Genomic DNA, 15,061 nt, shown 5'->3' with positions numbered 1-15,061 from the left:
TCGTAAATGAGAAAAAACAGTTAGTATGCAAACTCTAATGGGTACATTTATCATTTTCTTATCATACTGAGCTTCGAGCTTATTGTCTATTTTCCAAGAAAGTAGAAAGGCTATTTCTTAGAATAAAAATGTTTTTTATAATGTGAGCAGTAGATTCAAGCTGTACAGATTGGCTCTTTAATGAAATAGGCAACATTCCAATGGAACTGACAAGCTTTATTTCTATTTGTTGTATTTTCTTTCTCATTACAGATGGACCCAATTCAGAAAGCTGTAATAAATCATACATTCGGGGTTCCTCTTCCTCATCGAAGAAAGCAAATCATATCATGCAACATTTGCCAGTTGAGATTTAATTCCGATGTAAGTTTACCATTCAGTATTCACTGAAAAAAATGTATTATGCTGTTCCAATCTTGCAGAAGAGATTTCTTAAACATGTTTCTCCAATAACTGAGCATGTCAAAATTCAAAGATAACATTTTAACTTCTTATGTCTTTTAAAGTTGGAGTTTATTTTATTATTTTTGATTGTTTACTATGGAAACATCATACATTAACAATATTTTATACTTGCAGTTTAATGGTATTTTTTTAGTCTCTCGGGAATACTAAATTTAGGTAATACACTTTCCCTTTGGAGTATAGTCAAATTTAGGACCAACAAGACTTTTAATACATTATACCTCTGATATAAGATAGGTCCCGACTTATATTTCAAGGCCAACATTTTGCTTTGTAATTTTTTTATCTGCCTTGGTGGTCCCCAATTCCAGACCAGCCCTTGTGTCCTTAATGATATTTGTGTTAGAGTTCTCAAGTTATTCCCCTAGAAGTATTAGCATTTTAATAGGGAGTCTGAAAGACCTCAAAGCACTGAAGCCCCCTGATGAATAAAACTTAAGTGGAGAACATGACAGAAAGGAGACATTTGTGGACCTGACCAGTGCTTTGCAAATTATCCACAGAGTTATTCATATCTTCCATACCTTTTCTAAGGATCAGAAAATCTCTGGATTCATCACAGTGAAGCTCATTTTGGCTTATGGCCAATGTGAAAAACACTGCCTGCCTTCCCCAACCTCCTCTGGTGTGGAGTTGTCCTGAGAGGTACAGAAAAAAGAAGGAGTGTTGGTTTGGAAGGTCTAGGTATTGAATACCTGTTGGTACTCTAGGCAAACAGAGGACCCCATCCTGTCAAAATGACTTCTCCTCCGAGGTGCCATTATCTTGCCCTACGTGGATGTGCAGTGTGGAGATGACCAAAATGATCTGGATTCTGGAGAATGTTAGGCCTTCCAATATTTAATCTTTCTAGGCAAGTAAATCTTTTAGGTGCTCTGGTAATGAGAAGATCATGTGAGATAATCATGCACAGAAAACAGATGTGACAGGAATAGCGTCTTTTTCTTCTATGAGAACATCTCATGTTGTATAAAGATCGCTGCTGTCTTATGAACTCACACCTACTAGTACAGCCATCAGACAGTTTTATAACATTTCTTCTGTTGGCTTAAAAAAAAGTAGGTTGCCTGCATAGCACCTAAATGGTATTTGTTGATATAAAGAGAGGTTACTTAAAGAGAGGTTTTTGGTTTTTTGTTTTGTTTTTGTTGTTGATTTTTAAATACCAAGTGCTTTGATTTGATTTGAATTTTAAGAAATTTGCCACAGTTTATTAACAAAAAATCTTTTCAACTGATAAATGTCATATAATAATCTCTTTCAGTAAAAAAAAGAAGAGTCCTCTTGACCTGTACATTAGAGTTCTGAATTCAATAGTTTCAATTTTGATCATTTCTAAACATTTATTGAACAATCATATAGTTCTGTAATTGCCGTGTTAAGTGGCTCTTTCTTGCTTTCTTTCCTTTTTAAATCGTATTGATATTTCACTTTGGAACTGATCAGATAATGATGCAAAAGTCTCCCAGGAGCCATGCGGTCAGCTTCTTACATCTAATGGGGGCTATTTCAATATCTCCTCCTGCCAACAATTTAGTGTCAATATTTTCCTCTGTGTTAAGTAAACTTCCTGTAAACTGGGAATCAGAAAGAGACTTCAAGCTCATTGCACCCAATCTCCCACTAAATTTAAGAAAACCATCTGCCACATCTAGGCTAGGTCCTTGGTTGGTGATCTTCAGCTATGGATCACTCACCACTTCAAGAAAATTGTTCCTTTTTTTTTTTTTTTTTGAGTGTTTCTAATCCTGTTGATGGATATCAAAGTCATGTTTAAAGTCTTTAGAATTATTACCCAGTATGCATTAACATTAACATAAAAGAACATTTACGTCTTTTATAAAATGTAATCTTGTTTTATTTCCTTGATAAGAGAGAATAGCAATTTATTTTGCCTAATGAAGTTTCAAGTTGATATAGAAATCAATATGTATTTACCGGGGACAGTTGCTTCTCATTCTCACAATTTTGCTTTCAGGTGTGTCGGGCATGTGGTACATGGAAAGTGGCCAAGGTATTTGGAAAATTTAGACTAATTCGTCTGGGTCATAATTACATAATTGCAGACTTGACCATTCACTAGATGGTTACTGTATTAATCTTTGATTGCTGCTGTAATAAATCATGGCAAATTTGGTGGTTTAAAACAACATAAATGTATTATGGTCTGGAGGTGAGAAGTCAGAAATGGGTCTCCCTGGGCTAAAATCACGTTGTTGGCAGGGTTATGTTCCTTCTGGAGGCTCCAGTGGAGAATTCAGTTTCTTGCCTTTCTTGTCCACCTTCTAGAGGCAACTCTTTTGCTCATGACTCCTTTCCATCTTTAAAGCAAGCAGTGGTCAGTTGAATCCTTCTCACATTGAATGACTATGACCCTCACTTTTCTGCCTCCCTCTTCCACATTTAAGGACCCTTATGATTACAATGAATTCTTCTGGATGATCCAGGATAATTTCTCTACTTTAAAATCTGCTGATTAGCAACCTAATTCCATCTGCTAACTTAATCCCCCTTTGTCATATAATGTAACATATTCATAGTTTCCAGGGATTAGGTCTTAAATATCATTATTCGGCCTGCCACAGATACTCATTTGGATGTTTGGCTTAGATTTGAACTGAATTTTATGACCACTTGAATTTATCAGATAATTACCCAGTATAGCTTCATTGCTCTATATAAACTGGACACGTGTGCATTCATTGCTCTTTTATCTTGAACCTTAAATGTAAATTCACTATGCAATGCTAACTTTTAAAATTGCAGTTTAAAAAAAATGGGAAAACCCAATGTTATTAAACTTATAAATGACATAACAACATTTTACCTATGATTTACAAACAAAATATAATTATTATAAAGTTGAAGTACAGGAGCAGAAACTCCTTTAGAGACTTAAAAAATGTCTTGTAGCATTATTATGTCAATAAGGGGAACTAATATTCTGGAAATATGAGATTTGTTTACTATTGACTGGTCATGTCCACAAATATTACTTTTATAAAATATTTAATAGTGAGTGCCAAGATCAATTGGATTTATTATCCATTCACCCACATATAAGAAAATAATCTACATTAAGAGAAAATACAAATATTTTCTAGATAGGTACGTATAGATATATCTCATATTTGACCATTTTAAACCCAAGAAAAGGCTTTTTTTTTTAATCTTTTTTTTTTTTAATTTATTCATTTGAGACACAGAGATACAGAGAGAGAGAGAGAGAGAGAGAGAGAAAGCATGAGCAGGGAGAGAGGCAGAGGGAGAGGAAGAAGCAGGCTCCTCACTGAGCCAGGAGCCCGATGTGGGGCTCAATCCCAGGACCCTGGGATCATGACCTGAGCTGAAGGCAGACGCTTAACCATCTGAGCCACGCAGGTGCCCCCCAAGAAAAGGCTTTTTAATCCCAGTAAAACTACATCTGCTCCTTCCAGGTATATCTGGAATTTATCTTCCTATTTCCGTTCTTAAACCTAGAATTATTTTGGAAAAATAACCCTGTAATTCACTTGTATGCTTGGTTGCATCCTCAATCACATAGGAAAGTATTTTTGCCTTATGAACCTTTTTATATTTCAAACCTTCTTCCCCTTCCAATGAAAATAATAGCTTGTAGTTCTTTTCATCTTTGCATCATGAAAATTCAATTTCCTTTCCCTCTATGCTTTTATTTATTTTTTAACCCTTCATTTTATAATCTGTGTGGTTTGGTGTTATGTAATACCTGTTTCCTGTACAGTACATTTTCTATTTTTGGCCCCACAGAAATCTTTTTTAATGGCATATTATACTATATGCACTTTAAATGAGATTGCTTTCTCCTAGTATAGGTTTTTTCTTTGAAAAAAAACCAAAACTTTTCTCAACATTTACATGAAACACATATAAGGGTTATGCAAAAAGTTCCCAAATAAAGACCAAAAGGTTATAATTTGTCCAGTTATTTTATCAGCATCTTAAAACAAGCATATATTACCATTGGCCTGAGCATATATTACCATTGGCCTTATTTATTTTTTAACCCTTCATTTTATAATCTGTGTGGTTTGGTGTTATGTAATACCTGTTTCCTGTACAGTACATTTTCTATTTTTGGCCCCACAGAAATCTTTTTTAATGGCATATTATACTATATGCACTTTAAATGAGATTGCTTTCTCCTAGTATAGGTTTTTTCTTTGAAAAAAAAACAAAACTTTTCTCAACATTTACATGAAACACATATAAGGGTTATGCAAAAAGTTCCCAAATAAAGACCAAAAGGTTATAATTTGTCCAGTTATTTTATCAGCATCTTAAAACAAGCATATATTACCATTGGCCTGAGCAAGTTATTAAGTGTACCTTGGAAAGACAATTTATAGCAGGAGCAGCATGGATGTAAGGTTATTAAGTGAAGTATCAAATGATTACTTGATGACTATTTATAGAGTGGAAAGTAAGATCTCAGGCCCCAAACTAAAGAATCATTAAGCTGTAGCATCTAAGAGTCACTCTGGTTAGCCTGATAATAGTATTTCGTAATATGTTAGAGACAGAAGAAAATTTTTGCTAATTTCCCATGTAGAAACTGAGGAGCAGAAAATATAGGAGACATACAAGGCCACCTGGCCAGTTACTGGCCACTAGCCACACAGGGTCAGTGTCCACTCTTGTCATTGTTCCTGCCCCGTCTGGTCCAGGCAGAGTAGCAAGTCCATCCAAAGGCTCCAGCCAATCCTACAGTAATGGTGTGGCTGGAGATCTGTGTGCCTGGGGGCTCCTTTCCTTGCAGAACTAACTGGATGTGTCGGCTGCTGTGGAAAGTCATCTAGAGCCTGGGCCAGACCTTGCCCACCAGTGCTGGCGAGTACTTTCAAATGGCATCACCCATATCCAGTCACATGATTTCATCATAAACCTGGTGAAAATTTAAGTACAAATGCAAATTACTGTGTGATAATATAGTAGCAACCTGTCTTTATGACTCAGGACTATCCAGCATCATTACTTCAAGGTGCTGTTTTGTAAAGCAGAAGGGAAAAGCACCTCATTAGAAAGTTGTGTTGCTTGGAACCCTAAGACCCCTCCAAAGGGGATCCTTGGGATTATCACCGATATAATTGATACATTTTTCAGTGGCATTATAAAATAGAAATCATTATTGTTTTTCTACATTTTAGAACCCGGGAATGTAGTAAAATTAAGCAATATGTCTGAATTTAACTTATATCTCTGTGGTAACTTCTGTAACCAAATGAGGCCTTGTAGTGATGAAGTTGCTAAAAGGAACATTTTTTCCTACCAAATTACCAAATTAGATAATTAAACTTTCATAATATCACAATTTAAGGCACATCTTTAAAATCTTTAAATCTATATTCTTTGTGGGGGTCGATATTTAAAGGAAATACTGCTTGGAGGAAGAGAAAAAAAATTAATGGTGGTTGTACTGGAGTTGAAGAACTGTTCTTATTTCTTTCTACTTTTATTCTCCAAATGTCCTTTTTGAGCACACTTAAATAATATAAAATAAAAAGGAATTGTTGCATCTACTATCCTACTATGGCTTTAAAAAAAAAAAACACATATTTTGTCCTATATTATAAATTCCATTTTGAAGGCCTCAGTTGTAGTTTTCTAAATATTTCTTGCCTATTTCTGGCAGTGTCTCCTATCTCAAAACATACCCAGAAGAGTTCATAGATATCATTGCCTCATTCAGATTTCAGCATTTTATTGCATATCCTAGGATAAGGGTTAATAAAAATCTATGCATGGGGATGTGCATCTAATCCTAAACGCGAAAACAGCATCCAGGGAAGCTAAGTGTGATGGTAGGAAAATCACTGGATCAGGATTTAGACAACCTCTTGCTTAGATCTGCCACTTTTTTAATTGGCCGTGTGTCCTGGGGCTCTTTGTTGAATTTACAGGTTCCATAATCACCTTATTTAAAATGAATAGCCAGGGGTACCTGGGGTGCTCAGATGGTTGAGCACCTGCCTTCAGCTCAGGTCCTGATCTCTGGGTCCTGGGATCAAGCCCCATGTCCCCATGTCGGGTACCCTGCTCAGTGGAGAGTGTGCTTCTCCCTCTCCCTCTGCCTCTTCCTCCCAGCTTGTGTTCACTCTCCTGCTCTCTCTCAAATGAATAAATACAATCTTTAAAAAATAAAAAATAAATAAAATGAATAGCCATTCCTTATGCCATGTTGTAAAGATTATAAAATAGAGCATGTAAACAATTGGATTATAAACTGTATAGCAAATGAAATGGAAAGGTCATTTTTATGTTACGGGATAAATAATGTGGTTATCATTGTTTTATTTTCAAAACTGAAGTTGGAAAATATCTATCTTTAAGAAAAGTACTTAAAGGGATCTACCCTGTGGCAAGTGACTGTGTTTAGTGTATTTTTGTGTTGATTTGAGGTTCTCACTCCTCATAAATCTTTACCTTTTTAAAAACCGCAGGGTCAACTTGTCCCTGGCAAAGCTGCATTTATTAGAAACTCTCAACCTCTTTCAGTCTGTTGCTGCTGCTGGTAAGTCCCAAAGGATTTTCTGAGGGACCCAGTTAGAAATTAAATTTCAGGCAGCTTTGAAACATCCCTGTCATAAGAGAGTGTCTCTCGTGCGTCTTCAGGACTCACAGAGCTATTTAGAGCTTCGGGCTGCACACTGTGGCCTTCCCACTGGGTGCTTTTTCTTCTTCAAAAGTACTTCTATGACAGCACCATTCAGCTTGTGTGTGAAGAGACATGTCTGGGGCCTGATGAGGTTTAGTTGCACTGTCATGTCACCCTTGTGTGAGGAGCTAGCTCTGGGGCATGTGGTGATGAACTGTAGGTTTGGCTGCTTTTGAAACAAGTGCCTGGGACGTCCCTTTTGAAGGGCTTATGCTCTGAGTGTGCATTTGAGCCCCATTTCATCACTCAGCCTCACTACCGTCTACTTCCTGAATAGAGCCTAGAGCTCTGTCAGGAATTCTCAGAAAACAAAACTTGGAACAGAAGGACTAGGCAGGAAATATTGGGTCTGGCTGTTAGAGATTTCAGGAGAAAATGAGCCAGTCAAGAGCACAGGAACCTATTTAAGCGTCGTGCTTCTTTGGCAGGCTTTTAAAAATAAAACTTCAACACTGGGATATTTCGGGACTCTCTGATTCAGGCTTTGATATTCCAGAGTTTCATCTGTGGATGGAATGAAGGGTAAGGGACTGAGAAAAGAGAACTCTTTATAAAAGAATCTATATTTCTCTGGGCTTTTTTTTCTCTATAAACAAAGAGAAACAAAATAATAAAATTCAGTCTTCTATCAGATTCTCCTAGACATGGAAAATTTAACCATTTTCTCTAGAAAGAGAAGTTGATTTAACATGTAAATGAGTAGATGCGTTACATAACTTCCGGTAATCAAAGTGATATTTGTATTTTTATGAACTACTGTGAGCACCTCAGAGAACTGTTGTGTATTAGGACTCAGAGATGTCTAAGAAGTCATTCTGTCCATTTTAGAGAGTGTAGAGTTGGAAAAAACAAAGGTCAGAATATCAGTTGACTTGTCCAAGGTGTCTAAGCTGTTGAAACTGCTGGTAGGGCTGGAAACAGGCTCTTAAGTCCCAGCACAGTGCTTTTATTTGCCATATCAGGTGAAATGCCCTAAGAGAAATTTATTTTGAGGTTTGCATTGGCATCAGCTGACCGTTCTCCGCTAAGACAATTGGTCACTTAAGTTCTACACACAATACAGAAGTTAATCAAGGTGGATACTCGCATTGCTAAGTTGCTAGAAGTACAGATTGCTGGAGTGTAGAAGCTGAGATCACAATCTGAGCCAAAATCAAGAGTCGTCTGCTCACCTGACTGCACCACCCAGGTGCCCCTCCCTTGCCTTTTTTGTTATAGGTCATTATAGTTCATTTAACATTTAATAAACCAGTGGTTTTGCCGTGGCCCTGGAAACTAGGACAGTAGAGGAATTTGTTCCTGGGCAGAGGAGCAAAGGAATTTAAGTAAAAGGTAATTCCTATTAGCATCTATTCTTTTGTCACTCTGGATTTTGTGGCCCTTTGTATCCTGGCTTTCTGAGCTGTTGCTCTGTGTTGTCTCTTTTGCCGAGTCCTATTATCTGTATTAATTAACTAGAGTCATTGTACCCTTTTCAAGGGTTCACATGGCCGGAAGATTATAGATGAAATGAACATACCCATTCATTTTACCTCCTCCACACTAGAAGCTTCTTGTACTGACTAGTTTAAGAGTGGCTATTTGGTTTTATTTCCAGCTTAAGGAGATTGAAATTGTACCAGGCATGCTATAAATCGCACACTGCATTGGGATGATGGTGCTAGAATTTCTTAGACGACATTAGAACCGGAACTTGAGAAAATGGATGTATTCCTTCAGACTCCCTAGATCTCTGTATAATCTAGCTACTGTTGTAGAACATTGCAGTACACCCAACATTCTGGCCCAGATTCACCTCTTCCAAGCCTGCCAAACCTCATTTTAAATGCAAAACAGTGCCTCTGGGATCGGTTGTCTCAGTCCAAATCTGTGTTTCGATGTTAATTGAATGTAATAGTGGTAAAGGTTGCAGTCATTCGGGGAGTTTACTCCTTGTGAGGACGAAGCTGAGGAAGGCAAATGGAGGCATGGTGTGCTATGGAAGTTTAATTTTCTGCGTCTGTGTGTGATTTTCAGTAATACTTGGAGAAGCAGAGAGACACCTTTTAAGAATTGCACAGGTAACACTGAACGTATGTGGTTTACTTTTTAGTGGACCTAAACGAGCCGTTTAATTCCTTACCTAGGAAATCTGTGGAGATCGAGGTATGGCAAATTTATTCTTATCAGGTTTATCGGGGTATCAGATCCGGCTGTATGACTTACACCTTCTCTTAGATGCCTTTATAAATAAGGTTTCAGAAAGTAGTCTCTTAACAGGTTTTTTATCCATTTCCCAAGCAGAGCTTATTTTCTCTGCATCAGCGCACTTGTCATGATAATCAACTTTTTTGTCCCAACCATCAATCACTCTTGATTACAGCTGGGTAGAAGTTCTGTTCTGTTGATCAGCTCATCAGTGCACATGATATTACACCTGGAGGCCAGTACAAATCATCCCTCAATGGGGAAACCGTTTCCCTTCAAGGCTTTTGTCGATGGTTTTATCATTTACATTTGGGTCTCATTGAGTTGTCATGTCTATCTTTAACTCTGCTCTCTTATATGAAATATTCTCCTGAAATAGCTCTCAAGGTTTGGTTGATAATTTGTACCATATTGTTATTATTATCGTGCTTTTGCCTTCTTAATTCAAAAGGGTAGCTTATGATCTATTGTTTCCTTATTTTCATATCAACTTCTTCTCATTCTTAATGCAGTTATTATAGAAATTAAAATCATAGGAATTATAATTCAATGAATATTCAGTACTTCTGTAAAAAAACAGTTTAGCATATGTTTTAGTAGAATGTTTGCAAGTCTAATTTTGTTGATTTTTAATGATTTCCTCAGTTAGGTTTTTTTGTTTTATGTTTTGGCTTGTGCTAGGGAATATTTATCTTTAATTTTTATCTTATTTTAAGTAACACTCAGTAGCTATCTTCATGTTTTAAAAAGACATTGAGAAGTAAATGTTTTAAGATCAATTGTCCAAAGTCAGCATTATTCTTAGCTGTGTCTGTAATATATGTTATAAGCAGTAAAATCATTTCTTATCTCTCTAAGCCAACTCATATTTCTTAAAACAGGAGCATTTTCAGAGCAGTACTAGGGCAATGATAGAACATTATCATGATGAAATATTTATTGATTTCATAAAGTATTTAAAATAAATATATGATTAAATAAACATTTAATATGTCCTTTGTGTATGTCCTTTCTCTCTTTGTTGCATTTTGTTGTATTTTATTACTTTATAAAATCCAGAACAATAATTTAGAGAATAAAAGATATTTTAACATTTAGAGTACAAAGCATAAAGAAAACTGAATGGAATATGAAATTACAAAATAATGTGGATTTGATTGGGATTCCTGCCTTTTGTTTAAAAAGGATTAATAAGAAAAGCCTGAAATTTCTTCTATGGCTGGACTTCCTATGATGATGATTTATTTCTATTTTTGAGTGAAAGAGGACAACAAGGAGAGACTGCTGCTTTCATTTGATACCAACATTTAGACATGATTAGTTCTTACTTTAATCCATGAAACAAAACAAGGGCAAACGGCATCAATTAACAAGAAAGTGATCCATGTAGAAACATAAACCGCACAACACTAAATGGGATTTGGTTTTGAAAGGCTGAGCTAAACAGTTCAAACTGGTTCACTGATAGATCTGTGGTCTTGACTCTCTTACCAGGATAGGAGCTGATCACTTCGGGCAAGAGATGCTTTGTCATTATGCAGGTTTGACAATTAACAAGAATATTTGCACCCACTCTTGTGGTTCCTCATTAGCAGTCAGCAGACTGGATCTTGTAACGAAGAGTAGGTCAAAATAGTCCATCTCTTCTTAGCCCAGAGACACTAGACAAATAGTTTGCCACAAGGAACTTGTCATCTTAGCCTGCCATATGACTTTTATACTTTTAAACAGTAGCCACAGTGTATAACCTAATGATGAACTTTGAACATCAGCCCCACATAAGTGGCCATGTTTATATATTCGTAAAACAGATTGGCTGAAAAATTTATTACAGTTTATTAGAGACTGATATGAAGTGACAGACCTTTATTTTGAATAACTCAAGGAGAGGTTTCTTTCCTTTTTTCCCAATGTTTCCCCTGTGGAGATGTTTAGTTACATTGTAGTTCTTTAGCACATTCCATGTTGGCAGAAAATTTAATGCAGATTTTGGAAAGTGAGACATTTGTGGTGGGATCCAATTACAAAAATTCTACCGTGTCATCTCCTCTAATTGGAAACACACTGTCAATCTTTACATTAAAAAAAAAAAAATGCTGAGAATTAAAACCTCAGTGGAAAACAGAGATTCCACCAAAGGTATTTCCACCAAAGGTGCAAAAACCAAGGGGAGTGGCGTTTTTTGTTGTTTTTAAACAAACTCTTAGGCTACTGAAGAGTCTTGAAAGAGTAGATGCTAACATAGTTCTATCTCATGAAGAGATGAATTCTAGTTTATGGAAGAATGACTTCAGTATCTGGAGGTTGAGGAGGGGAATAAGTTAACTCTATAGATTTCAAGATGGCATCCATATTTATTTCTTCAGCTGAAATCTCATCCTCAACTTCGTATTTGAGTATCAATGGCTTACTTAGTATCATCACTTGGTTAGCAAATAGATACCTCAAATCTAAAATCTTCAAACTATATGCCATGGCTCATTCCCTAAACCTGCCTCATAAGCAGCATTTCTCTGATAATGGCAGCTCCATGTTTCTGATTCATCTGGTAAAAATATTGGAATTATCTTTTCTTACTATCTCACACCCTATGTTTAAAACTACACAAATTATGTTAGTTCTACCTCCAAAATATATCTAGAATCTGATCATTCTCCATCACGTTCACACTACCTCACTGGTCCAAGCCACCATCCATCATCTCTTATTTAAATTATTATAAACATCCTCTTAATTATTCTTGCTGCTTCTACTCCTTTTACTCAACATTTTAAAAATGTAAGTTCAGACCAGATGGCTTTTCTGTTTAAAACCCTCCAATGTGGTACGTTTCACTTAGATTAGAAGGCAGAATCCTTAGAATGGCTATACAGCCCTATGAAATGTGCCCTTCAGGGGCCTTTGTGACCTCATCTCCTCCCATCACCCCCTCACTTGCCCCTCTGCGGCCACAGTGGCCTCTTTTGCAGAGCCAGGACTAGGGTAAGGCAAGTGAGGCACTCAGGTGCAAAATGTAAGGGCTGCTAAAAAACTGACCAATCAGGACAAATATTAAATGCAATAGTAAAAAGTTAAAAATGGCGAACTGTGGCCCATTGGCTGGTCACCTGCTTTTGTAGATAAAGTTTTACTGGAAAAAGGCAAATGAGGCCGGGATATATAAGCACAGGGTCAGATTTAAAAGTTTGATATTTTGTCTACCATGGATTTTTTTGCACTGATTTTATTTTTTTTTTAAATATTGCATGAAAATATTATTCATTTCAATCATGGAGTTTTTTTAGTATCCCCTTAAATTTTTCTCCTGAGGCAAGTACTTCACTTACCTCAACCTAGTTCCAACCCTGCCCTTACTATATCTTGAATACACCAGGCTCATTCCTACCTCTAAGTCTTTGCATGGACTCTCTCTCTGCCTGGAATTCTCTTTCCTCAGATTTCTACATTTTTTTTTCAAACTTTATTCAAATTTTACCACCTCATGATGCAACCACTGTGTTTAGGATTTCAACCCCTGTCATTCCTACTCTCCTTACCTGATGGTTTTTCCCCTAAGAACTAATTACATCCTAATATACTTCATTGTTTACTTATTTATTATGTTTGTTGTCCACTGCCAATTTGAATGTAAGCTCTATTGGGGCAAAGATCGTTTGCGTGTTGGTCCACTGTTTTATCAAGTAATTAGAGCAGTGCTTGATATATAGTGCTTAATAAATATTTTTTGAGTGTGTAAGTTAATGGCTAAATGAATATCATGGTGCTTACCTGGGATATGTATGTGTGTGTGTATGTGTGTGTATATATATGTATATATCTTGAAGCTTCACTTCACCCAAGGTTTATAACATATAAGACTTCCCCCAATTTGTCTTCCTCTTCTTTCATACTCAAACCGGAAAAGCCCACACCCCATGATAAGGAATGGAGACATTCTTAGGAGAGATGGAAGAAACTCCCTTTGCCCTAGTTCACCCTTAGTGAACGAATATGGTTTTCCTCCTGTGAGCTTGCTTCATACCCTGACTTCAAAGTATTTGGTCTGTCAGTGTACATTAGATGGTTTTTCTCGGTATCTTAATACCAAACACATTGTTAGGCTCTTCCATCATGTCCTGCATCAACAAATAAGATGAATACCCAATGATGTAAATATCCAAATGTCCATTAGGGCAATAGTAAATGGAAAAGAAAGGCACTGCATTTCCAGATGAGTTGTCAGTGTTTTATCCCAAGGAAGATTTAGGATGATCAAGGGCTCTGGCTGCACCTAATCTTAGAGAACATAAGGAGGTATTGAACTTGAATAGATCCAGTGCCAGCTCCCTGTGTGATTATGGTGAATTCGTGGTATTTTCCTAATCCCAACTGAAGCCCCACCTTCTCTACCACAGACTCATGTTTATCAGTCATATAGACAGCTATGTGTCTGAGAAAACTAAGGGGTGACAAGCAATGGTGTGTGGTCAGGAAAAAGCAAGATCACAAATAGGCATGATGAGTAGCACCATTTCATTTTGTTTCCTCTGTGCATGTTGGCTCATGTGGAACAGTAAGCATACGTCGAGGTGACTAGTTAGAGGTACATCATGGGTTAAGAGAGTTTCTAGTCTAATATTCAAAGTCAAATCACTTAGACTCACTTAGACTACCAACTTTTCTCTGCTGTATACAAAGCCAAGCTGAAAGAATAACAATAAAAACCCAAAGTGGATGTATCTTCCCTTTTCTAATTCCTTACCTATTAGAGCAATTTCCCTTTATTCTTATTCTAATAATTCTTTGAATTGATTTGCAGTTACACAATAATCATTCTCCATGCCTAACAAAACAGGAACAGATCGAGACATACATTTTTCAGTTGCATTAACTCTGACAGTTGCCATAGATGAGATCTTCGTAGATATGGCACAAGCCCGGGTTCCTTTGATAACTCAGTAGAATACTAAGAAACTTCCTAATAACCAGGAGTGAATATTTTCTAAGATTTTGTTCAACTGAAAAGATGAGGATCAAAGCTGTGGAATGATTCGGTGAACTCTTAGGTATTAGGTGTTCTAGAGGGGCACTGTTCACTGGCAGTTAAGTGAACAACAACAACAACAAAAGACTATCAACTTTATTTGATAATTCATACCTACAGTAACAGGATTCTTCAGAGGCAGAGGCAGTGATGGGTGCTGACCTTCCTCCTTTCTTGACATGGCAGGAAACTCTAGGCGAATTGTTAACATCCCCACTGCCTTGTTCTTTAGATGACTTAGCCTAAAATCAAGGAGTCCTAGATACTAAGAAGACATTATCTGAAAGTTAGTCTACACATGTGTCTTCTGATCTCAATTTTATTTATGTAGAAAAGAGAGTTGAGGCAGATTGAAACACCTGGACCCTCCACCATGGGGCTCTAATTCCCCTTATAGAGGCAGTTGCTCAAAAGAAAAACACAAATGGCAGCTAAATCTTTCTCTTTCTATAATACTAGAAGGCATAGGGGTGTCTTTCATGAACTATTGCTTCAAAAACCATCCATCACTGCAACAGCTTTCCCATAGATTAAGGACTAGATTTGCATTCTAAATTAGTTCTTCCAACAGCTGCTGTAAGATAACTTGGCTGTAAGTTAAGAGTTTGTATTTGATCATCTGCCAATGAAGATCATAAAATTCAGCTTGGCAACAGAACTTAGGAAAAGAGGTCTCCTCAGCCCAGCTGTGCTTATCCAAGTGAGTGGTGGGG

General features: G+C 36.8%; 1 protein-coding gene across 3 annotated transcripts in view; it reads left to right on the top strand.

The window, feature by feature from the left end:
• ZNF385D (zinc finger protein 385D) overlaps positions 1-15,061 on the top strand; it is a 933,228-nt gene that overhangs the window by 809,270 nt on the left and 108,897 nt on the right. For all 3 annotated transcript variants that reach the window (XM_054504443.2, XM_045903875.3, XM_045903876.3), the window contains one exon: positions 253-363. In XM_054504443.2, coding sequence (XP_054360418.1) covers positions 253-363 — 111 coding nt within the window. The remainder of the gene's footprint in view (positions 1-252; positions 364-15,061) is intronic.

This window comes from Mirounga angustirostris, unplaced genomic scaffold (assembly GCF_029215605.1).
Source record: "Mirounga angustirostris isolate CCGP_5_RB_7025 unplaced genomic scaffold, mMirAng1.0.hap1 SCAF_1, whole genome shotgun sequence".
NCBI classification, from domain to species: domain Eukaryota; kingdom Metazoa; phylum Chordata; class Mammalia; order Carnivora; family Phocidae; genus Mirounga; species Mirounga angustirostris.
The sequence above is the reverse complement of the archived record's forward strand: the minus strand, read 5'-3'. Positions and strand labels throughout refer to the sequence as shown.